General features: G+C 40.6%; 1 protein-coding gene across 1 annotated transcript in view; it reads left to right on the top strand.

Moving 5' to 3' along the window:
* Positions 1–25,718, top strand: part of nr6a1a (nuclear receptor subfamily 6, group A, member 1a) — a 30,827-nt gene extending 5,109 nt beyond the window's left edge. The window contains exons 2-9 of the mRNA XM_034871867.1: positions 11,867–12,097; positions 14,102–14,157; positions 14,858–15,018; positions 16,566–16,796; positions 17,185–17,439; positions 22,772–22,893; positions 22,993–23,145; positions 24,774–25,718. Coding sequence (XP_034727758.1) covers positions 11,867–12,097; positions 14,102–14,157; positions 14,858–15,018; positions 16,566–16,796; positions 17,185–17,439; positions 22,772–22,893; positions 22,993–23,145; positions 24,774–24,904 — 1,340 coding nt within the window. The 3' untranslated portion in view covers positions 24,905–25,718. The remainder of the gene's footprint in view (positions 1–11,866; positions 12,098–14,101; positions 14,158–14,857; positions 15,019–16,565; positions 16,797–17,184; positions 17,440–22,771; positions 22,894–22,992; positions 23,146–24,773) is intronic.
* The last annotated feature ends 856 nt before the right edge of the window (positions 25,719–26,574 follow it).

Below are 26,574 nucleotides of genomic sequence, written 5' to 3'. Positions count from 1 at the left end.
ATTTCTAAATTATTCCATTCCTTTTTTACTCACAATTTGTACAGTGTCCCAACTTTTTTGGAATCGGGTTTGTAGTTTTGCGTTTGTGTAAAGTTGGACGATTTACAGACAGCAGACGTGAACAAAATGGAAGCAACAGAGGTTTAGCCTATATCCACACTATTTTAAGTTAGCGTATTCAAACAAAAACAATGTCCATCCTCCCAAGCATTAGCCCTGTTTCTCCCTCCTATTCACTGGCCATTGGCATATTGGTGTAAACACAGTGTAGGCCTAACAGCAAGGGCTCTTATGTATCATGTCTAAGCTTAGTTTTTGTCTTATTTTAATTTATTCATGTTGTATAAAATGTTTCTGTTTTTGTCAGTGTGCTTTTCTTTGCCCTTAACCCTTTTTTTACTGAAAAAGAGCCTGAACAAGAATTCCTATTTGCCTGGACTGTTTGGTGTATGCACCAATGGCAAATAACAATCTTAAATCTTGAAAGCCAGAAACGGCTGTAATTCATTATCCATGTTGATTTTACAACCGGTAGTCAAGTCTGATTTCATTTGTTTTTTTTCCGGAAAAGGCTCACTTGATAGGGGCGTGACACATCCCCCAAAGACCCAGTCAGGAAGTGTATCTGAGTCAGACTAAAATGCAACCTCAAAGTTTTCAAGCTAAAACTGGGTCAGCAGCATTTTCAAAGTGAAACACCAGAGTAGTGGGAACGCCAGGTGTGAACATTGTATGAGTTGTGTGTTTTTAAAAATAAAAGTTTTAGTCCATAGTATGGGTTAGGCTGCGTTCACATACACTCTTCTCAATGAGTTGTTAGGCGGACTTGAGAAAATGAAAGTCTTCCCATTCATTTTGAGGGGAACTTGTGCTGGGGGAGGGGGGAGGACAGTGGCATGCGGCGAAAAGATGAGACAGATTACATTTTTGAAGAAACGCAACCTGACGTCACTCTTTGATGGCCAATCACGTCACCCACGATCAGATTGTCAGCTTGTTTTGAAGCGGTCTGAGTACAGTAAACAGGAAAACATTCCTGCAACAACAAAGCATAGTCCCTCCGTCACTTTTCTTTCTCTTTTTCTCCATGAAATGAAGCTATACAATAGTTGTGAAAAGTTAAGCTAGCTTGTGCTGCATTAGAGCATTTAACAACACCACAGGACATCACAAATGGGCCATTTGGTGACACCCCCACACACCGCCGCACAACCCTGTGACGAATCGCCGGATCACTTTCTTTGTTCTAAACGCAGCCTTAAGCTTTAGCAAAACTCTGCATCCTACAATTCCCACAATGCAACTAATAGCATCCTTATGTTAGACCCTTCCTGCCTGGTAACCGCCCACGTCTTTCAAAGCCCACATGCCCAGTTTTCTTAACACAGGCTCAGCTACAGCATGTAGACTCCAAGCCCAAGCTGATAACCCTGATGATGACTTAACAAACCCTGCTAGACATCATACCTTTGTTTTCCCAGGCTGAATAGTACGCCTCATGACTAGTAAAACATTTAAAGCCTCTGCTGGCTCCATCTATCAGTTCAAGTAATAACCTTCTAGTAAAGCACTGTGTAAACCCCTTGTAAGACACATGTGATGAATACTGTTTTTATAGTAGATCAGATATGATATGTGAAATGGTTTAGACAGCACACCACTCAAGTTGGTTGTAAAGGGTCAGTGAACTCATTATCCTTAATTAGTAAATGTAAATGTGCTGTATTTATATAGCGCTTTTCTAGTCTTAACAACTGTGGCCGAGGCTGCCGTACGAGGTGCCCCTAGCTTATCAGATAAACACTCACACACATTTACACTCCGATGGCGCAGCATCGGGGGCAACTCAGGATTCAGTGTCTTGCCCAAGGACACTTTGACATGGGACTACAATTGGCAGGCAACCGCTCTACCACTGAGCCACAGCCGCACTATTAGTCCAAGTTGTATCCAGCAATGTACCAGATTAGGTTTATTTGTCCCTTGTTTTCAGATGTCTGTTGTGGACTCATGGCGTTTTTCCAATAATGGTAACTGCTTGACTCACCTCGGTTCGACTCGGTGCACGCCCCCCCCCCCCCCCCCCCCCCCCCCCCCCCCCCCCCCCCCCCCCCCCCAGGTCCTCATTTTTGCACTGCAGATTAGTACCGCCTCATGCGTGAGATGAGCCGTGGGTGGTCTTCATGGCAGGAAACTACGGTGACCTAACGCGACAAACGCTCAGAACGTCGAAGGTTTGTTGCTTTTTGGTTCTCGCTTTGGGGCTGCTACAGCCCCCCCCCCCCCCCCCCCCCCCCCCCCCCGTCTGTCGCTAGCAAAGATGACGTAGTGAATAGTGATGATTCTCTCCGACGAATCAGTAGTCTGCAGGTTGGGAGTCTCTATGGAGATGCTACCAAAAAAAAAGGCGAGCAGAGGCAAGTCAAGTAGGTACCATGCAATGGAAAAACTCCATTAGACTTTGTTCTAAGATGTCTACTGCCACTACAACAGAGATTAACTGAATTTCATTGATGATGGCCATAAACAAAAAAAAATCCATTTAAAAACCACTATGTGTCCAGTTAGTCATGTGAAACTACAGTTTGACAGATATTCTGGGTACTCTCTATAGTAACCGGTACATTGTTTGTGGGTAACAAAAGTTACATTTAGGTTTCATTTTTAATTTACTTAAGCGCCACAGTTAAAACATTTTCCTCTTCTATTGTATTGGTGTGAAGGCAACAATGTCATAGACGGATATCTACAAACCTACCGCTTGGGATTTGTGTTTGGGAAACTTGGGCTGAGCTGATCCTTTAAATAATTACACGCGACGTCAGTGGTTTGCGACTTTTATCAAATGCTTTTATTTTGGGAAGGACATTTTATTCTGAGTCTATTTTTTTTGTATCTGTTACTGCATCGTTATGTTAAAGTGGAAGGTAATGGAATTAAGTACATTTACTCAAGTACTGTACTTAAGTACGAATGCTGAAGTACCTTACTTGTCTTTTCTTTTCATGACACTTTCTACTTTTACTGTACTACATTTCAGAGAGAAATAGTCATAGAAATATACTTTTTACTCCACTTCATTCATCTGACACCTTTAGTTACTTTACACATCATGATTATGCCGATAAACACATGTAGTTTATGAAATATAATGTATGGGCCAACAATTAAATAATTAGACCATTAAACACACAACTGTTTGGATTGTTTCCAGCTTCTATAATCAGAGAATCATTCTGCTTCAGCTACTTTCACTTTTATTACTTCAGGTACATTTTCCTGATGATACTTACATGCTTTTACCGTTGTTACATTTTAAATGCAGGACCTTTACTTGTAATACAGTATTTTGTACAGTAAAGTATTAGTACTTTCACTGAATTAAAGAATCTGAATATTTTTTCCACAACTGGTTACATATTATGTACTTTACCAGACTGCCACAAACTCCGGGTCAGACATGCTGCAGACAGAACCGTTACCAAGTCTCTTAGAGTTAATGTCATGAATATTTAACTGTCATCTACGGGCAGGAGGAGGAGGAGTCATAGGACGTGACAATGTGAGATCAAGTGTGTTGAAGGTGTGAATCAGCCCGTTTTATATGGTGGCCATGCACTTGAAAGACAGGGTGATAGATTTGGCAAATAAGCCCGATTGAAGGCAACTAATAGCCATTGTGTTTTCGCCTCAATGAAGGAAGTCAGGCGTTTTCACATAGGGTGGCCAATGAAATATATGGTTTTAATGTGTTGCCTGAATGAGCACATGGGCTGACAAATGGCTGGCTGGGGAGCTGATTTGATCTTCCTCATGTTTTATGATGCCAGGGTCTTCATATGGCCTAATGCTTAGCTCTACTCATAGTAACATGCGCAGATGTGATTGCTATACAGTAAAAGCAGGTTGTTGTTGTTGTTGTTTTTTCCACTGAAAGTTAAAACAAGGTTGTTTTTGTCATATTTCTGGAGCATGTTGGACCACTTTCTACTTTAAAACTATTTTAACCATTTAAAAAAAAGGGGGTGGTCCTCCAAATAATGAAGCAAATTCCGCTGGCCATTGTACCTGGATCCCTTTTAAAGCTGATTTTTTTTTTCTTGAGATTAACCCAAGAAGAGGAGAGTCTGATCTGTTGATACAGTTTATTGCAGTCTACTGTTAATATCCATGTTATAACTTAGACCTACAGTTTGTGAAAGTTCTCCACATGGGCAGAACAGTGGGCAGTAAAGGGGTCGATTCAGTGAATATTGTCACATATAAAAAAAGCAGTTACAGACAGAGACTTCAGAATCTTCTGTGTTTTTAGTGTTTTTAGAGAAATTACAGAACTTTAAATACTTAAAGGCAAGTCCACAAACTCTTTTGATTTATGTACTGTATAGGCATTATTTAGAGAGCAGAAACAATGATATAGTTTATTCAGCCAATATTCTGATTTATTTATTAATTATTATTTCTGTTTTGATGATATAAGTAAAGTTCAAAGCAAAATACCAAACATCCACTATTGCGCCTTCTTAAATGTAAGGATGTGCTGCTTTTCTTTATCTTGTATGATTGCAGAAATTAATTTTATTAAGTCTTTGACTGTTGGTTGGACAAAACAAAGTTTTAATGAAATGATATTGGCCATCTTTCACTTTTTTCAGACCAAACAATCAGGGTGCAAAATTAACTTTTTGGTTCACACGCCAAGTGGCTAGTAAATGTAAATTTCACTAGCCACTCAATAGTTTAACATTACTTTTTTGGCTGGCGATTGGAGAAAATGTACCAACAATTTGCATAACATAATTTACAGGCTTTTGGCTGGGGGCTGGTGCTAATTTTGAACCCCGCAAACAATTACTCGAAAATAATCGACGATGAAACTAATCATTTGTTGTAGCCTTGATTATATCCTGTGTTCTTAATTTTTTTTTATGATAGAACAGTGTAAATCATCTCTTTAGAACGTCTAGGTCACGCTGTGTGCCTCAGCAAGGGTATTTCTGAGACTGCTTGGGCTTCCTCTCAGAGTTGCTTTAACCTCTCTGCTGTATAGAGTTAATCACCAAAATAGTTAAATTGTAATCCAAGGATAGGCTCACAGTGTGACGCCCCATTGTCTCTGTACAGTGTGGCAGTCCCTGTAGGCTTCTGCAGGCAGCAAATTTAAAACCCCGCACCATTTAAATGGTAATCTGTCCCTGGGCTTTAGAAGTCCTCAATTCACCATTCATTATCTGGGAGAGGCTTTACGCCATATACACCCCCACCACCTTCTAATTACCTATAGTACATGAACCCTGCAGCCCCGCTATGAAAACCCCCTCGCTCTCTCTTTGGGAGGCTTAGCTCTCAGCTCAGTCCCATGCCTCTGGTGAGCTGGCCCTTTAAATGATCTACACACAGAAAACTCTAATCCTGCTCATTTGAATATTAAGAGATGGTGTCACTTTAGCTTGTTTATTGTAAAAACAGTGTGCCTTTTTAAACAGTGATGGGCAACTAGGTCAACCATTGACAATGGTCCCCATATCAGCTTTCTTGTATTATTACAGTATCATTGTGTGTGTGTGTGTTTGTGTGTGGGACTCCTAAGCGGCCTCATATTAGGGCTGGGCAATTTATCAATGTTAAACTGATATATGAGGCTAAATATTGTGTTTAATGTTGGATATTGTGATATGACACAAATGTTGTCTTTTCCCTGGTTTTAAAGGCTGCATCACACTAAAGTGATGTTATTTTCTGAACTTACCCGATTTACTATTTGCCTTTACCTACTTAGTCATTGTATCCCCATTATTGGTGAGTGGTTATCAAAACTTTCAATGTGTTAAAAGTTTAGAAAACAAAAAAAATCGTCAACCCTAAAATGTTGCCACAATATTGAAATTTATGTATTTGGTCAAAGACATACAGGATTTTCTCCAACAGGTTCAAGATATACACTCTTTTACATGATCATATACAGTACAATCCAAAAGTTTGGTTTCACCTTCTCATTCAATGCGTTTCCTTTTATTTTTATGACTATTTACATTGTAGACTATCACTGAAGGCATCGGAACTATGAATGAAGCAATGGAATTATGCACTTAACAAAAAACTGTTAAATAACTGAAAATGTGTCTTATAGTCTAGATTCTTAAAAGTAGCCACCCTTTGCTCTGATTACTGCTTTGTACACTCTTAGCATTCTCTTTATGAGCTTCAAGAGGTAGTCACCTGAAATGGTTTCCCAACAGTCTTATAGGAGTTCCCAGAGATGCTCAGCACATGTTGGCACTTTTTCCTTCACCCTATGGTCAAGCTCTCCCCAAACCATCTTGATTGGGTTCAGGTTCGGTGACTGTAAAGGCGCAGCCCTCAATCACTCTCCTTCTTGGTTAGATAGCTCTTACACAGCCTGGAGGTGTGTTTGGGGTCATTGTCCTGTTGAAAAATAAATGATGGTCCAAATAAACGCAAACTGGATGGGATTGCATGCCGCTGCAGGATGGTGTGGTAGCCATGCTGGTTCAGTATGCTTTCAATTTGGAAAAAATCCCTGTCAGTGTCACCCGCAAAGCACCCCCACACCATCACACCTCCTCCTCCAATGGTTGAAATGGCATCTAGAATCCATCCGGTCACCTTTTCTCCATTGCACAAAGACACGGTGGTTGGAACCAAAGATCTCAAACTTAGACTCATCAGACCAAAGCACAGAACAGATCCTTGTTTGTTTCTTGGCCCAAACGAATCTCTTCTGCTTGTTGCCTCTCCTTAGCAGTGGTTTCCTAGCTGCTATTTGACCATAAAGGCCTGATTTGCGCAGTCTCCTCTTAACAGTTGTTCTAGAGATGTGTCTGCTGCTAGAACTCTGTGTGGTATTCATCTGGTCTCTAATTTGAGCTGCTGTTACCTTGCGATTTCTGAGGCTGGTGACTCAGATGAACTTATCCTCAGTAGCAGAGGTGACTCTTGGTCTCCCTTTCCTCGGGAGGTCTTCATGTGAGCCAGTTTTGTTGTAGCGCTTGATGGTTTTTGCGACTGCACTTGGGGACACATTCAAAGTTTCTTTCAATTTTCTGGACAGACTGACCTTCATTTCTTGAGGTAATGATGGCCACTCGTTTCTCTTTACTTAGCTGATTGGTTCTTGCCACAATATGAATTCTAACAGTTGTCCAATAGGGCTGTCGGCTGAGTATCAACCTGACTTCTGCACAACTGATGGTCCCAACTCCATTAATAAGGCAAGAAATTCTACTAATTAACTCAGACAAGGCACACCTGTGAAGTGAAAACCATTTCAGGTGACTACCTCATGAAGCTCATTGAGAGAACACAAAGGATTTGCAGCACTATTAAAATAGCAGTATTTGCTAAGTACATAATTCCAAATGTGTTCATTCAAAGTTGTGATGCCTTCAGTGAGAATCTACAATGTAAATAGTCATGAAAATAAAGAAAATGCATAGAATGAGAAGGTGTAACCAAGCAGCGATTCACAGGTTCAAACCTTTTTTTCTCAATAGCAACTTCAAGCATTTTCACACAAGTGGTCCAACGTTGTTATAAAACATATCCCGCAAGCTTTGTAATGATTGGACAAACAGTGCACTTTGTTTAAAATGCCAACAACTGATTTGTCAAAAACATTTATTTTCAATTCCGTCTGACATGCACAGTAGCTCAGTCCAGTTCACGGTAAGTTCAGAAAAGCAGATGACCAACACAAAAACTATTTCTAATAAAGCCGCAAGCTGCGTTTCCAAGCTCAAACTTAGATATGGGTCATTCCACGTCCAGTTATTGTGCTTTTAAAGGGCCTAATGGTCAATTTGAATGGAGATGTTGAATGACAGCAGTGTGTGGTTCGTTACCTTTTTGTGTGAATGATGCATTAGCACTACTGTAGTGGGACCTAAGCTTAAACAAAATGATTGGAGTCAGTCAGCAGGGGAGAGATTTAAACCCGGTACAGTCCGGGGTTTCAATCCCCAGCTTGTCTGCCTCCATTATTGACTTCTAACCACAGAGTCCCATAGGAGGGTAAAGGTCCCCGTCTGTGTGTGGGGCAGTTTGTTGCATTACACAAGAGTCTTCCATTAATCAGATGTCCTTATTAATCTTCGGGCTCAGCGGGCAGCATCAACCTGCTGGACGGCCTCAGACCTGTTATGTCTACTTTATTCTCTCTACTCGTGAGCAAGCTCTCTCTGAAAGCAAACCTGCTGCTGTCCACACACATTCTTGTGTTTTATCATGACCACATTCTTTCTTTAGTAGAGCATTAAAGCTCTTTACATCAACCAACCACCAGCTGTCCTGCTGAAGGCTTTTATCTCCAGCTCGAACACAAAAAACTGAGCTTTGGGTGTACCCAAGAAGAGAAGAATCAAAAGCTTAAATGTTCCCTAATTCTAGTTACAATGCAACAAAAGGTTTGACAGTTAAAAAAAAAAAAAAATCTAGAATTTGCAGTATGTCATAGTATCTCGTGAAGGCTGTGGTAACATATACTTATAAGCACCTCTGTCTCATTCGTGTCTCACTAACTCAGTAGTACACTCAGTGCTGTCCACCATCTATCTGTGAATGCGTGAAAAAAACAATGGCTCACCTGGCTAGAGCTAATGACAACTACAAAAAATGTGGCTTGTGTGTAGAACGCATTCAACTCGGCTGCAACGTCATTCCCAGCATTGGCTTCCGGGTTCCGTGGTAAATGGAAGGCACTCTGACCTCTCTGGTTGTGATATGTTGGATCCCAGTGGAGCCTGCTGATCAGGAGCAGGCCACATTCCTGCTGCAGCTAGTATCTAGAATCTGTCCTCTGTAACCATGGAGTCCAACCCATCTGCTCTCTCACCATCTGTGTGTGTGTGTGTGCGTGTGTGTGTGTGTAAGTGTAAGACCGAGGACATCAGAGAATATGTGCTCCGACTTAATTCTCTGCTTCCTCTGTGAGTTTGATAATGTGCGTTATGTAGCCTGGAGGTAGATGGGGGATTAAGAGAAGATTTTCCAACAGCCCTCTCGGTTTGCTGTCTTAACAGTTTGAGAGCACCTTCATGATTAATAAAGTAGCTTCACGAAGAAGGTACTCAGTAATGCCCATCGCTCTTTGATCCTCTCCCCACCCTGTCACATATCTATGGTCTTCCATACATCCAAAACCTCATTTTGAATCACTTTCTAAGACTTTGGCCTATTTCTTTTCATGCCGTCTTAATGTCTCATTCTTCATGGTCCGCAAGCTGCCAGCCATGCAGCCTTTATAAACCAGCATCACACCAAGTTTAATTCCTACTACTATTTTTAATATACTTAGCTCAGGATATCTTGTTCCACACGGTGTGAGCCCCCACTTCTTCCTACCTCAACACCCTAAATATGCCTTTGCTTGTTCCAAATTACAGCTTCATTCATGCATGAACCATAACGCGTGCGCTCTATTAGGAAACAAAAGGCTAATGATTGAGAGAGCACCTGTGTGGAACATCTAGGCCAAAAAAGTCTTGGTATGGGCCAGTCCTGAAAATTAGCCACCAATTGTAAGAAGAGCTGGATAACGTTTTCAATAACTGAAGCGATACCAAGACTGGGACTTGGATCACAAACATTATTAGATCTTGGTAGAAGATCGCTGCATGGTTATTGGCTCACTGACGCTGATGAAATTTACTTGTTAGGTATTGAAATTAAATATTGATTGATGAGGCATTTTTTGATACTCGATACAAAGTTTTTTTGGTCTAGTATTAAGCGAGATGGGTAGGCTCAGATTAATATTCTTAGTGTCTGACTACATTATGGAAAGGATCCCTTCAGAGATAGATATTTAAAACCTCTTTGAGATCTTTCTGCTGAACTAGAAACAACTCTTCATTTGCTTGGGTAAACCCACCAGACTCCATTTAAAAAAAAATAATAAAAAAAATACTTTTAGCGAGTATAGAGCAAACATATTTTCACACGTAAATCAGTAAACTGTGTTTATTTTAACCAAACTAGAGTTGTGATGGTAGGAAAAGTGGAGTGGACCGAAATGTAACATTTTCCATTCCATCCATTTTTTACTGATCAATACATTGTTACTGAAGTTGAATAGAAGTGTAACGGACTGTAAATGATGTCCCTCCCTCTTAAGACATGAATAGGGTTGGACTTGTTTTCGACTGAAATACATTTTTTGCTGTTAGAGACAAAGTATAGGTACCGGTACTGGTAACAGTACTACAGTTAAACAGGAAATTTGAGTACTCAACTTGAATTTGTTTTGCTTAATCTTTGTTTTGTCTTCCTGTCGAGCATGCAACTTTTAGTTTTTCCGGGTCCAAAAAAAACAACAACTTAGGACACTTTTGTCTCTTTTCTCGTTATTCACCCTGGTTTTTGGTTCTTTTATTTATGTTTTTTAAAGCTTTTTCCAAAAATGTTGTCACTTTTTCCCGATGTCTTTGTCGATTTTTATTTTTTCCACACTTTAGACATTTCTTTCTCTCCCCCCAACATTTTTATCACTTTTTTAAACGTTCTCTTATCAATTCTTTTCTTCATATGCTATAACATTGTATAATACACCCAGATTCAATGGAAGTAGTGAAGTGATTATTTCTTTTACTTGTGATGACCAATGTGCCGAACCATCTGCGTTATTGTTTTGGACAATTTGATTAAAAGAACGCCACATTTCTGACATAGTAACCTTTTCAAAGTTAGGTAACTGGAATGTAACTGTTGGGTCAAATTTGACTGGAGACCACAGGAGGGTTAAGAGTTATTGATTAACTGTTTTTGTTTTTGCCAGTTGTTCCGGACCCCTGACCTTAAAGGAAAAAAAAAATCCTTTCGGAACCTTTGAGTGATACATGTGAGAACAGCTGCTTGAGGAGCTAGACGTATAGACTGATATTAAAACTCTCCAAATTGTCAGTCACAAATTGAGCAGATTGACGTAAAAACATTTGAGACAGAGTACTATGTCTTAAAGCTCTTCAGCAGGAAGAGGCCGTTTCATGTGATACTGCTGTTGTCAGAAGAAGAGAAAGGAGAGACTGTAAACAAATCAGCCGTGTCGTTTTTAGCTCGCTGCCTCCTCTCATAAGAGCTGCTGAGTGAAACATCCTCGAGACATCTCCGCTGCCTGTCCCGCTGCCTGTTACACCTTCCACTTTCACAAAATAGGAGTTAGGGCTTAAGAATCCTTTTGGATTAGCCAGTGCCTGGCTAGTGCTTAAGCCCCGACCGCCCCCCGTGGTCTCAATTAAAAACTTCTTGCACCTACTTTTTTTTTTTTTTTTCACGCTGTGGATGAATTAGTGTAAAGAGGTTCTAAATAGGGCTGAACGATTAATCCTTTTCAAATCGGAATTGAGATTTGAAAGTATGCGATTAGCTAATCGTGTTGGCGGCGAATAATCCAATGTTTAGTTGACTGTTTGCTGTAACATTTGGTTTAACAGATCTCACTCCTCTTTATACTGTCGGGATCAAGTGTTGGAATAATGTTGCATATCACAGATTGCTAAGTCTTTAAACAGCAGATATTGTTAGTTTGTCCAAGACAAATTTCCTTTGGGATTAAATTTTTTTTAAATTTGATTTTCTTTACAGTGGATGTTTAATGTATTTGTCATTATTTTATTTAACATGATCATACAAGGTGCACTATGAAGATGCTGCCATTAAAGCTTTAGTTTGTAACTTTTTGGTTATGTCATTGTTCATGCCTATGCCTGTGTTCTTGTGTCTGCAGATGAAAAATTAGCCCGCGTGGCTAAATCTGGCACATTTACATGTTGGACTCTGTGCTCGTGTTGCTAATTGTGAGTTAGACCCTGGTTCTCAATGCCTCCCTTTTTCTGTTCTGTCCCCTTAACAGATGATCCAGCGGACCAGCGTACTTGCCTTATCTGTGGAGATCGCGCCACGGGCCTGCACTATGGCATCATCTCCTGCGAGGGCTGCAAGGGCTTCTTCAAGCGCAGCATCTGCAACAAGCGCGTGTACCGCTGCAGCCGCGACAAGAACTGCGAGATGTCGCGCAAGCAGCGCAACCGCTGCCAGTACTGCCGCCTGCTCAAGTGTCTGCAAATGGGGATGAACCGCAAAGGTAACGCATGGACACATCACGGGGACATCGTTTCCGTGTTTCATTCTTATCACTTTAAAGCCGGGGTGTCAAACCTAAAGTTTATTGTCATGTGCATTAAAAAGTACAAAGTGTGTTTTGCCATGGCCCTCTCTTCTCATAAAAAACTATGAGTGAAAAATCTGAATTAAATACAATATAATAATATGACCTGAATAAGTAGTGCATTCTAATATGTTGTAGCAACCTAAAAACTATCACAGCCATCAGGGCCGCACAGGATGAAGGTAATCACATTGGATTAGATTACATAGGATAGCATAGAAGAACAACTATTCAAATATAAATATAAAATGAATACAAAGGAAAGAATGTAAACACATGTACAAGTGGCGAATAAAAATGTACAAACCTACTTAAATAGTATTTATACAGCTATACGTATAAACTATGTTGGTACAACTTGCATAGTGTCCAGTATTGTGACGTGTGATCAAGATAATGTGTTCCCCGGATTTACACCATTCTATTCAGTAACCCCTACACTCAAACTAAGCTAAATCAGCAAATATTTGTAGTTAAAAGCCTAAAACATGGCACATGCCAAGAGGGATTTATCTGCTGCGACACCCATAGAACTTCCTTTGGCCTAACCTGAGGGAATACTAGAGATGACTCAATCTGCTGAGTTAAGTGCAACACTGCCTCCCAGTGGGCAATCACCGTAAATGAGCTTTCAGTGCTCCTTTATCTTATTTATCCTCGAGGGCCGGTTGTTCAAAGGTTAGCTGATCGGATTTTGGTTATCAGATTGGATCAAATCTTGAAAATAGGTTGTTCAAAAGGGAAAGAAGGAATCTGAAATCAGATTAGATCGCGGCATCCAATCCTAGTTTTAATCTGGATCAAACCTTTTAGTTTGTGTTGTTCAAAACTTGGATTTGGATAACTTTGATCCAAAAAACAGGATTATCCTTATCCCAACAGGGGGTAGGATTTCAAGGTGGATTCCAGGAAGAAAATGTAGTAAAACTTTAAAATTTGTCAAATAATATATTTGTATCATTTAGTTTATATAGTTTTATTTATATTTTGCACTTAACTTGTTTAACCGTAAATAAAGTAGATAAAGGAGACATAGGCTACAAATTAAGCTATTTAGTACAATAAAGTAAAAATAAAATAAAAAACAATCTTGTCCCCATGAAACCATCCCCCCCAAACAGATTTTAATAACAAACAAAAATAATATATTCCATTTTTCTGTCATTAATCAGCGTATCTAATTTCGAAGAAACAATGATCAGAGATGAGCCGTTCAAAAATAACTTCTGGTCTCTCCTCCTCAGATGAAGAAGAACCCTGAACATTCTTTATTTAGTTAACTATTTCACTTTTAGCTTTTTTTAAGATGATTTCAAAATATCTATTTACTTGTTACTGAATATCAGTTTTTTTATTTGTAGTGGCTCAGATGAGGGGTCATGAAAGAAATGGAATATGAATGGAAGTGGAAGGTATTTTAGTTTTTTGTCTCAAAATAAACACTTACAGGACCCCATGTTGGCTCTTCTACCTGGTCTTTACATAGCTGCTAGCCCACATTGTGATATGGTGTCCTATTTAGAGCACTGCTAATCCGGATTTGGTAATCTTGAAAACTGTGTATATGGATCAGGGTGATCCAGTCCAATGTTGCTTTGAAAAACCGGCATAAAAGTAAGACGGATCACCTGATCCTGAAAAGCAGAAAAATAGGGATTTTCCCCTATTAAACGTGTGTGGAACCGTGAAATGGATTCCCTTAACTTTTAGCAAACTGGAGGTTTCCCAGGAAACAGGAAGAAAAGACATCTTTGCCTGCCAACAGAAACAATAAAAAGTTCTGTTTGAAAAAATCCCCACATGGAAATAAATGATGTGAAGTGTAATTTCTTCAGCCACTGGGTGGTGCTCTGTTAATTAATCTTGTTCTGTTTGTGGACCACATGGAGATTTATTTATTTAATTTGTTTTGTCATGCAGCAATCAGGGAGGATGGCATGCCAGGAGGGAGGAACAAAAGCATCGGGCCTGTTCAGGTAATGTACTGACTTCCTGTTCAACACTCGCCAGAAATGATGTTTTTGTGACACTCGCTGACCTCCTGCCAGTCGAGAGTCACTCTATACTCTACGTATTATCGACCCTCGAGTTAGCTCATTATGATTGCAGAGCACAAGCCATTCACTTAGAACACTGCGTTGGGATGCTGTAATGCTCATGATTAGGGTGTAGGGATGCTCGCGTAGCAACGGAAGGAGAGTGAGCCCTGACCTTGTTGTATCATCAGTATAAATATGTAGCCGCTTACTAGTCGCTATTCAGAGCCGGCGTCATTGTTAACACTGACGAGAGAAACAAGCGGTGAGGGAAAATGTATGACACGAGGCTAGGTAGACATGTGGTCAATTCATTCAAGTCCATAAAAACCCGCCCGCTTCTATAAGAGCTCCCTGCCCTTAATAACGGAATGAATTGCTGTTTCACTATGCGTGTTGAATTAATGGAAAATCAAAGTAAATGAACCATGGATACAATACTTCCTCCTAATTTAACTGGCATGCTAATGCCTTTCAAAACAGCTTTTGTCTGTGTCCTCCCTCCTTTTTTAGATGCTAATCCATTGACCTGAGATACACGGCCCAGTGTTTTTGGTCACGTGAGGATGTGCTCCAAGAAAAAAAACAAAACCCACATTCTCTTTATGTATGTGTGTGTGTGTGTGTGTGTGTGTTGCAGATCACAGAGGAGGAGATAGAGCGAATCATGTCAGGCCAGGAGTTCAAGGAGGACGCCCCGGAGCACACCTGGGGCACCAACGGCGACAGCGACCACAGCTCTCCGAGCAACGGAGCCTCGGAGGGCAATCAGCCGTCGCCCGCCTCCACCCTGTCATCCAAGTGAGTCGCTCATCTCATCCTCTCAGCCACTCAGGGCCCGGCACTCGCCTCACCACTGAGATAATGAGCCGGCCCTGACTGTCTAACACCTCGTTCCCATCTTACCTATCTTACCCAGACTTTTAGTTAAAAGGTATTCATCAGCTGAAGAATTTCTGAATATGCCCACTCCTCAGGCTCGGCTGATAATAGCGAACACAAAGAACTCGCCGCACTATCTGCAATTCTCGCTGTGCAGATGAGCACATTGTCTATGTGCACTCATCAAGGACAAATATTGTCTAGCTGCTCGCCTGGCTGTATTTATTTTAGTCTCGTTATGTATAAACATAAGGTTTATCAACACAGGACAGCTATACAGAGGAATACTTGTTTTATCAAATGAAATGCGAGCCGAAATGCACAACACTAACCGAATGCCTGCGCAGTGAAGGCATCAGTATGCAGGTACAAAATGGACTTACTGAAAAGTTTTGTCTACACTGTCCAAACAAAATATGCAAATATGTCCAATGGCAAGGAGAGTGGAGCTCGACCACAAGGCTAGGAAGTTCAAAGGAACAGCCTGTATGTTCAGTACAGAGATGTATTAGATCAGGGATGTGTTTAGCCTAGCGTAGCACAAACACTGGAAGCAGAATCTGATTCTGAAAAGGATTTATATCCAAGCAAGTAACACCTACAAGGGATATGCCTTGGTGGATGGTGCATACATAAACATATTACAAGTTAATAAACAGTAAATCTAACATTTGTACAGGATGATGGTTTTAACAAAAATAAAAGAAGGTTTTATTGTTTGGAGGAAGATGTTCAAAAATGTTTGTGCTAAAGGTTGAAAGGATAAAGTGTGTGTAATGGTCATGTGGCTGACTGCAGTCGGGCATTAGTGGAATGTAACTAAGTACATTTACTCCAGTATTGTACTTAGGGACAAATTTTGAGGTACTTACTTGAGTCTTTTCTTTTTATTGCCACTTACTACTACTTTGAGTCCGCTCCATTTCAGACAGAGATATTGTTATTTTTATTCCACTGAATTCATCTGACAGCTTTAGTTACTTCTTACTTACAGATTAACATTTAGGCACACAAGAAAACGCATGTAGTTAATAACATCTGATGATGTATTATAAAGTAAACAATATAACGGCCTACAAGTCCAGCTGAAATGCTTAGACCATCAAACACACAACTGTTTGGATCCTTTACATTTCCTGAAATAGGAGGAATTCTGCATTCTGAGTACTTTTACTTTTGATACTTAATACTTACATAATTTCACATAACATTTTCAATGCACAACTTTTACTTCTAAGAGAGTATCATCACAGTGAAGTGTTCCTACTTTAACTTAAGTAAAGGATCTGAATACTTTTGCACCACTGAAACTACACTAGGCTCACTCTGTCCTGGATATAAAATCTTCTTATTTGACTCTGGGAAAGATGGTACCCAAGTGTGTTTCCCACAATGTCCCATTGTTCCTTTTAATATGAACAAATATGGCCAAGTGTGTGTAACCTTTGACCTTTGTGTGCTTCCAGCCGCTCTGTGGAAATGAACGGCTACACGGCGGCCCTCAGGGACCAATACCTCAACACCTCCATGTCCACACACTACCAGCTCCTGCCTCACCTGTTCAGCTATGCGGCCCAGTCCGGCCTGCTGGCCCCCCAGCCCCGCAGCCTCTACCCACAGTCCCACCCACTGGTGCTGCAGCTGGTGGCTGCTGAAGACCTGGCCCCCCTGGCAACACCTATGCTCATAGAAGACGGGTGAGTCCGTCTATACACAAGATACTGCATACTCTAACTAGGGATAGTCCAATTAACAGGCAGGTGTAGTTATAAGTGTTCAAATGTGTGTCCATTGTCAGCTTCTTTTCAACGCTTACTATTCCTTGCTAGGGGAGCAGCCGTGCAATGCATTCTGGTAGCGTCGCAGGGACTTTGGAGAAGATTGGCGTTAAGTTGCCCACTCCTCATTTGCATAAAGTTGAATCTAGACAATTTCTTGAAGCGTGCACGGCTCGCCCACTTCTCAAGAGAGCCAAGTTTTGGTGTACAATTTTTGTAAAATAAGAGATTGTTTTCCAAAACAGCGGCCCTTTTGGTCTTTTGGTCACATGTCATTTCCTTATTCACAGTTTCTTGTGTTTCCCAGGTACAAAGTGACCCAGGTGGAGCTGTTTGCACTGCTGTGCCGCCTGGCAGACGAGCTGCTCTTCCGCCAGATCTCCTGGATCAAGAAGCTGCCGTTCTTCTGCGAGCTCTCCATAGAGGACTACACCTGCCTGCTCAGCTCCACCTGGCAGGAGCTCATCCTGCTCTCCTGCCTCACCATCTACAGCGCCCAGATATTTGGAGACCTGGCCGACGTCACTGCCAAGTACACGCCGTCTGACGACGAGCTGCAGGGGTGAGTCCTCTGAGAGGAAAGAGGGGTCCCAGGGTTGGGTTAGAGTAAAAATGGTTCTATACATCGACAATGTTTCATTTCCGGGATTGCTCCCGTTTTGCCGGAAATTCCGTTGCCATAGCCACAGCCGCCCCAGTAGAGTCTACTTACTTTTGGTTGTTTTATTTCCTAGTTTATTGCCACATCTACATCAACAAGACCTAAACACCAGAATTTGTTTGTAACCACACAACAAGTTACACAGACAAAATATCACTTCACTGGGAAATTTTTTGGTTTCTGGACCCTATTTCCCAAGCATTAGTGTCTAAAGGACTAATGTGAACAAAAATATTTAAAATCTGTCCGGTCTTGTGTGAGAATGTTGTGACCGGCAGCCACATACCGGGCTGCAATGTAATCTAAATTACATAATGTAATCAATCATAAAGGGCAAATGCGGAAATGGAAAGGCTCCCTACACCGATAAGAGTTAGATCCTTTTTGTCCTACCAGAAACTGCTGCAACATCACCATCACCAAACTCTCCATTTAAATACACAGTAATTGTAGCATGTATAGAGCCAGCATATTTTTACATGTAAACGAGTGAATTAAGGATTTATTTCAACCAAACCAGAGTGGTGATTGTTGGTAAGGTGGACAGAAAGAACAATATTTGATATGAGTTTTATTTAGTTTCTGTCGACTTTAAATGAAGTGTGTTTCATGATGATAAAATAACTATTTATTTAAATGGATTTTTATGGGGATGCATCATGTTAAAAACTCTTTAACATAATTAATGAAGAAGAAGAAGAATCTGATGTGGACGTAAATTGACGGTGCACAATTGTCCATTAATGTTGAATTGTGGATTGTGATTGCTTAAGTACCACTTAAAAAATTGTTGTTCCCATTCAACTCCAGATTTCCTTTTTTTTTTTTTTTTTTTAAGATTCTTTTTGAGGAATTTGCTAGTTTAAGACCAACACAGTTGTCAGTTTCCCGTCCAGCGCCAACGTCGTTTAAATAGCAAATGCACCTGCACCCACCTGTGTGCCCATGGGCATGCTGGTCTTACGGGGAGATGTGTTCAGGTGCATTCTTGACGTATTGCTATCTTGAGGCGGCGGAAAGTAAACGGAAAACCTGGTCTATAGTCAATAGCGCAGCATTCCTTTGTTATTTAAACGCCTGCTTCACCTCGAGGGGTTTTGGTGGCATGCTGTTCATGCCATATATGATCTGCTCACGCGCTTTCACTTTACGCACCAACAGATCAGTTTCTTCTCCTGAAAATCTCTCCTTCCTGCTTAGCACATCTGCCGTCATTATAGCAATGTGCCAAGCTACCTACGTGTCTGGCTTTAAAAAGAAATGGGAGATGACGCTCTGATTGGTTTATTGCACGTTATGCCCAAAATACACCTATGATTAATTTAGATACTAAGTACAGCCTTTTTGAACCAAGCGCCCGGCTCACGGACCCTTGTTTCCGCCGTTAAAGTAGCAAAAGTGTTTTATTACACGCCCTAAATGCACCTAAAATAGGGCCCCTTATGTCCATGAAAAGCCCTGGCTCTGTAAATAGGAAACAAACACAACAGTAATATGTCAGTGCTCGTACACAGGGCAGGGGAAAGGACATGATGTATAAAAAGAAAGGGAGTGAGAGGGCTGGAAAACCTGGCACAGGCTAACACTCCAAAGGTATTTCTTTGGGTGTTGGGTTCAAATATTAACTATCTTTCTTTAGAATTGCAGATTCCACCTATAGCTGCACCAATAAGGGTTTTCTATAAACAAGAACTGTAATGTGAAAGGAGTCGCTGATACTTAGAAACACAGAATATGATCACCACCTCTGTAGTTTACCTCAACTCAATGGAGCGTCTCAGCATCTGCTCATTGTTTGCTTTTAGGCACCAAACCATGTATTTTTTGTTTAATTTTACTATACAGCAACAACAATACAGAAAGAAACCAAGATAAAATACACAAGGATAGACAAAGAGAAGCAGGGTGACATACAGAACTTAACACAACACCTGCATATAACAAAAACAAACGAGGGTTAAAGTGTAGTCATAATAATTTTTTAACAATAATATGCAGTTATCATGATTTAAATTAGTGCAATAACTGAATGTTTCAGGGAATCTGGAGCCCAGAGCTAAAAAATCCAACTACTGCTAATGTTGCTGTGTGTGCTGGGTGTGTAAATAGGTAACTGTTATGTATAGATGACAGATAACTGTAAGCTAACTTTGTCATAGCAATATAATACGTTTATAAGATGCCAATATTGTTTTTGCAATGCCTATTGTTCGTGCTCACGGCAGATCATATATCCCTGCACTACACCTTGAACACAGCACAGTTGTTTACCCTTCTACTCCTCTGGATGGAAACAAAAAGTTGTTGTTTTTTTGTTTTAATTTTACATAAATTGACGAGATCTTGCGATGTGTGCATGCGCGATAGTCACATCGCAGGACATGTTTACGCTAAAACTTTCTTGCTGCTTGATAAAAAAGTAAACTTTTACTGTTCCCCTTTTACATGATTATTACCGGCCGACCCGTTCCCTTTAAGACAGGTAGCCATGTGGGCAACGTGTGTATGTGACGTTAGTCCGACGGGGTTAGTTATGGGAAGTTTTTAGAAGAGTACCATAGGCAGCAGCTGCCGCTGACACAGCAATGCACATAGTTTTGATGGGTAGTCAGTGAAGCTACAGCAGTCAGTGTTTTAGGTTCGCTGCAAATACGAACTAATTAACCTGATTAATGCAACATAATCACAACGTCTCCCGGCCATTTCCCCCTGCATAAAGCTGCTACCAGCCAGGCTAATGCTAATATAGTTAGCCAAAAGAAACAAGTTGAAAGCTGCTACCAGCCAGGCTAATGCTAATATAGTTAGCCGAAAGAAACAACCTGAAAGCTGCTACCAGCCAGGCTAATTCTAATATAGTTACCCTAAAGAAACAAGCTGAAAGCTGCTACCAGCCAGGCTAAAGCTAATATAGTTAGCCTAAAGAAACAAGCTGAAAGCTGCCACCAGCCAGGCTAAAGCTAATAGGGTTAGCCTAAAGAAATAAGAAGAAAGCTGCTAACAGCCAGGCTACCGCTAATATAGTTAGCCTAAAGAAACAAGCTGAAAGCTGCTACCAGCCAGGCTACTGCTAATTTAGTTAGCTTAAACAAATAAGTTGAAATCTGCTACCAGCCTGAAGCTAATTTAGTAAGCCTAAAGAAATAAGAAGAAAGCTGCTATCGGCGACGGAGAAAACGTGATGATAAACAGACTTCCTTAAAAGAAAACATAGAGCTTGTTAACCTCCTATCAGCCAAATATCTTCCTGTTATTTTCTTTTGTCACCGAGTTACAGCCGATAAACATGTTTTGATGGTCGAAAGTAAACTTGTAACATGTAATTAGCGGTTACATTTTTTTGGTTATTAATGAGTGTTTTTTTCATTTAAAGGTTTGACTCCATGCTTATTCAGTAGATCACTTGGTGTTCTCCACAATCCCAGACTTTCATATTTCATGCTTTTACCTTTAAGCAAAACAGGCTGTAATGGCATGTCTATGTCAGGCTATCTGTAACTCCATGTATTTTAAGTAAATACACAACTATCTGTGTTTATACGACAATTTATCGAGGTGAGACATGGAAAAGCAGTTTTAGAACGATGAAAATATATGTTGGCCCAGCAGGTGGGGGGGGCGAGTTTTCCCTTGTTATCCTATGGACACTGACGGGTTGAGGGGCGTTTTTTTGATGTGCAGTGGTATAACCCACGTAAAAACCTAGTGAAATGTCATTTTCAAAAAAAGAAACATGATATAAATGGAAAAGCGTACTGTTTGAGCTTTAAAAATTGCAGAATCATCCACAGTACATGTTATTTTAATAACCGCTTCATACATGCTTCATGATGACACCAACGAGTTGTTAACAGACTTCCAGAAAGACGTTTAGCCCTGCAACAAACTATCAGAAATAACTCCTTTACCTTACCACTTATGATATATAGTAAAATAATGAAGTTGTAGGGAGTTTATAAGGCCAAAACTGTATGTTTCATTTGTCCTCCCATGCTGTTTCCTTCGTCCCAACCAGGAAGGAAAGATGAAATATTACGCATGTCCCACTTTTGCTGTAATAATTCCTCAACGGTTTTGTTCAAAGCTGAAAACGCAACTGTATTTGACAGATGCAGATATAGGTTGCTAGTTACAAAATATTAGCTTTCATTGTGATACGATCGCTTTGTAAATTACGTTTAATTAAAAAGTGTTTCAGATGTCCCGGCTCGCCCCTACATTTACATAGACTGAAGAAATGACACTCATTCATTTGTGTTAGTATCTCACCTACAGTGACTCATACAGACTCCTACGTCTCTTTTATGGAGGTTATCACAACATTAAAATACACAAGATATTAAATGCTAGATTTAGCCTCTGGGAGCATTGCCAATTCAATATTTCATTATGATGAAAGGTGGATATCAGGAATTAAATGTTCCCTACTGCAACAATAATACTCTTGAATGGCGAGACGTTCCACTCTGTGAGCGGAGCATCTCCCAAAGTTTGATATTTTTTTCCTTATCACAGCAGGGAAGATAATGTTGTTGGATGAGGGCCAGTGAAGTGGTCCGTGAATGGGAGGCCTCCTCAGGACAGAGCTGTGGCTAGCACCGTCTGGCATGTGAAGTACACACGTCCCACGCTAGGTAGAAAAGGATGTGTGGGGGTTTGGAATTATCTGACCTCATGACACATATTCTCCTAATATACAGTCCTGTTCTGCTGCCTCGGTCAATTTGCTTGTAGTTTAGGAGTGGGCATCTGATTTACAGTGACAGCACTAAAGTTTTTGAAAGAGATTGGGACTGTGAGAGCCAGATAGACAGACAGGAAATGGAGCTTTTTCAAGAGTGGATTTACACTTTGTGAATCTTTCTCCAAAAAACTGTGGGATTAGCAAGACGTTTGTTAAGCACTTTCAGTAGATCTGACGTATTCCCTCCCTAATTTTTGCCTTGTTCATCGAAGCATAGCAGCTTTAAGATAAGGGGGATTGAGGGATTGTATGTTTTTTGACAGTGGATTTTAATGTGAATATGTGGACCGCAAACCTGCTAAAGTTCAGTCTATCTTCTGTTTGGTTTGGAAAATAGCTTTAAAAAGCGTGGGATATTAAGATAATCCAGCTGCTGTGCAAGGTAACCGTAGAACCGGTGTGCCTAATAAAGTGGCCGGTGAGCGTACACCTTATCCACCACTTCATTTATACACCATCATTGACAAGTCCGTGTCTGATTTCCCTCAGCTTCAGCGAGGACGGCATGGAGGTGATGGAGAGGTTGATCTATCTTTTCCGCAAGTTCCACCAGTTGAAGATCAGCAACGAGGAGTATGCCTGTATGAAAGCCATCAACTTCCTCAACCAAGGTAACGCTGCACGCTCTGCTAATAGGGAGATTAAGCTTTTCTTAACCACCAACACTGTGTTCTCCACGTGACTCTTTCCGTTTGTTTCCATCTCGGCAGATATCAGAGGATTGTCCAACATCTCCCAGCTGGAGCAGCTGAACAAGCGCTACTGGTATGTGTGTCAGGACTACGCTGAATATAAGTACCCGCACCAGCCCAAACGCTTCCCTGAGATCATGATGTGTCTCCCTGAGATCCGCTGCATCGCAGGTAAGGCCTCTGAGTACTGTATATTACAGTGGTTAGTAGTTTTTTTTGTGTGAAATCCAACATGAACATCACTGCCTTTTAGATCTTTCAACTACTAGTAAGAATGCTATGGTTCTTAATGGTATTCCTCTTTTACCAATTCATTTCTTGGGTGGGTGGGGGGGGTTGCCTTTTATGCAATATTACATAGTCAAAAGAAATGGTGGCTCCAAAATTTATTTATATATTTATTTAATTTGGATTAGAGATGCTATTTATTCCTAACATCATTTGTTTTAAAAGTAACAGATCCTATCTATTTTTTCCTTATCTGCTTCCATTTTAATTTGCTGTTTGTGATGTTTGATGCCAATGCAAATGCCAAACTTACTCCGTGGTTACCTGTTATCTTGATAAATTGCATGTAACATTTCCATAGTAACAAAGCACAAATACTTTGTCACCTAACTTAAAAGCCCATATGGTGAAAAAATCCCTTTTTCTGGGATTTGGGGGGTTATTTTGTGTCTCTGGTGCTTCCACACGCATACAATCTTGGAAAAAAAACTATCCATGTTGTTTTGAGTGAGATACGGTTTCTGAATTTCCTCTGTCTTCAGTCTTCGGGTGAGCTGTTCAACATCTGCACGGCTTTCTACATCACTAGCCGGGACGAGGTGGCTAACAGTAGCCCATGCTAGCACTAGCATGCTAGCTCGTTCTCAATGGCAAAACACTGCTACAACACACACTAGTTCACACTGTCCCTGTTCTGCAGGTAATCCACAAGGGTCCCTAGTTTACAAAAAGTCTCCCAGCTAATCCTGCCTTGGGCTGACCAAAGTGGGAGGAAGAGTTATCTAGCTGATGTGGTCTTACCTAGCTACTGCACATGTGCGACTCCCAACAAAGATATTATAGAAGTGAGGTGTCTCACTCTGTAGCTAAAACAGAGACGTAAACACAGGATGAAAACAGGATCTGCAGCAATGTGCAGTACAACAAAAATATGATGTTTTTTAAAAATTAAACCATGTAAACCTATTCTGGTACAACCTCAAAATACAATTATGAACCTGAAAATGAGCAGAATATGGGTGCTTTAAGTAGAAATGCTGGGTATATGTACTTAATTAATTATTTTACAACATTCTTTTTACTTCGACTCATTATATTTTCACCTAATAATCTATACTTTCTACTTGCTTTTCGCTGCCCTGATTGGCTTTTAATAAGAAAAAATGTGCAGGAAGTGTTAAGTTGGGTGATATTGCAAAAATATATATAATTCCATTTGACATTTTACTATTTTAATCATCTATAACCTACAGACTTTGGCAAACTCGATCCAAACAATTAATAGAACACATCATAAGTCGTAAGGTTGGTTTTCAAAAGAGATTTGAGGACATTCAAAAAGCAAAAATCTACGGTTAAGCTTTGGCGCCAAATCATATTTGTACACATTTCTCTGGAAGAAAATGTGGGCGTTATGGAAAGCTGAGTTTCTTCTGGACATTTTGATATGAAACACATGGGGATCAGGCTGTACCTTAAAAACTTACATTTAGAGAATATGGCCTCAGAGAAGTTAAATTATTATTATTATTATTACTATTATTATTAAGCTAACCCTACCTTGTTTGCAGGGAAGCTTGTGAATGTCCCTCTGGAGCAGCTCCCACTCTTGTTCAAAGCAGTCTTGCACTCCTGCAAATCCAGCCTGACCAGCTACAGGACCGGCCCGTCGCCCTGCGTGACCACCTCCTCCGGAAACTAGACCGACCCCCCCACCCCCACCCCAAACCGAGGGACTGGTCTCCCCTCTTGTGAATGTGACAAGCAGCTAGTTTGTTTTTTGTACCTTTTTTTTCTTTATATATTTATTACACGACAGAGCTGAATGTATACTGATTTACACTGTGCACATGCTTCTGTACAAAACAAATGCTCGTAGATGCATTGGTCTTTGGAGTTTACAAGTGTGTATCCAGTTTGCTCAATGTGTCAGTGTTGCTATTGTTAGAGCTAGACTTTAAAAGAGTTTATTTTATTCAGACGGGGGGGCGGATAGACACATGTGACTACCTCAGGAAAATGTTGTTGCTATTTTCGGGTACCTTTTTTTCGGTCCGTTAAATGAAGAGTTGCCCAGTCCAAAACCAAATCCCTTTGGATGCGTTGGCATCTCACTCAGAGACTGAATGTTCAAAGGAGCTGCATTAATCAAAGAATGAAAAACTGGTGTTTTGTTACACTGGAAATGCAAGAATTATTCAGCAAAATTGAGCTACTTTATCTGCATGGACTCTCTGACATCCTGCTTTTGGGAGGCAGTCTTGTCAAGTTAACATTCCGTGGGTTAAGGTGACAGTTGTTGGATCTGTGGGATCTTCATGGGGGGAAAAAAGGGAGCATACGGGTATTTTCTACAATCATAGACCGGCGATGTAAGGCTTTATTGCAGGGGAAGGGGAGGATAGCTAGGTTTGGTGTTTTTAGTTTGATTGTTTTTCTTTTTTGACCAAAGTGTTATGCAATGCTTTTTTTCAAACACCCAATGATGGGTATGGAGCTGATAGCTCCACAAAAAAGATTTCTTATCAGTGAAGGATCAGGATAGGAAATGAATCAATCTGTGTCAGAGGGGAGAACCCTCTGCTGGACAGACGAGTATGTTGCCGGATTTCATTCTAAATGCTGCTAAACGTGCACACATTCTTGTGCACAAATATATGCATGGAGCAGATGTGATTAGATCTGTTTTTCTTTGCCTCGGCTTCTTGTCAGATAGCTCATTTTTTGGGGCCTGCTGCCTTCAGTGCCAGGAACTGTATCACCATCTTAATTAATTGGAAAATGAAAAACGCAAGATTTCACTGTAGCCTGCTCTAAACACACTTTTGGCTTAACAAATCTCACGTTTTTTTTTTTTTTTTTTTTCAATTCATTCCAAGCTAAACCAAAAGCAGGAAAGGATAACGCTTGGTGTTTTTGAACAGCGAGACATCTTCAAGGCTCCAAAATAAAATGTAATACCTTACTATTAGAGCTAAAACAGAACTGATAATTGATCCAAGTGAAAAACCTGAGTCAGCAAAAAAGGTGCTTAACACTCACTGTTGGCTGCCTCCAGGTAATTGGAAGCCAGTGTAGAGTGCTAGCTTCTGTTAGCTGATCCAGCGTCAGACCAGTTGGGAAACCCCGGAGTACAAAACTTACTTAGACTGTTTTCGCGTCTTGTCAGGTCAAATCAAAAGTTTGCACAGACCCAAGACCAGTAGCAGTGTAAGACCTGACTCAGACCCAAGGGGCACAAGACAGTGTGGACCTGAGACTTGGTTCTGCTCCTCTGGGTTTAACTGGACAAGGTTGGTCAAAAAAAAGGTACTGTTTAAGGATGGACAGAGTGTGATTGATCCAGGCCACGTCTCAACGAGTCCACACTAG

The sequence above is a fragment of the Etheostoma cragini genome, chromosome 5, assembly GCF_013103735.1.
Source record: "Etheostoma cragini isolate CJK2018 chromosome 5, CSU_Ecrag_1.0, whole genome shotgun sequence".
Classification (NCBI taxonomy): domain Eukaryota; kingdom Metazoa; phylum Chordata; class Actinopteri; order Perciformes; family Percidae; genus Etheostoma; species Etheostoma cragini.
This window is presented reverse-complemented; position numbering and strand designations above follow the sequence as displayed.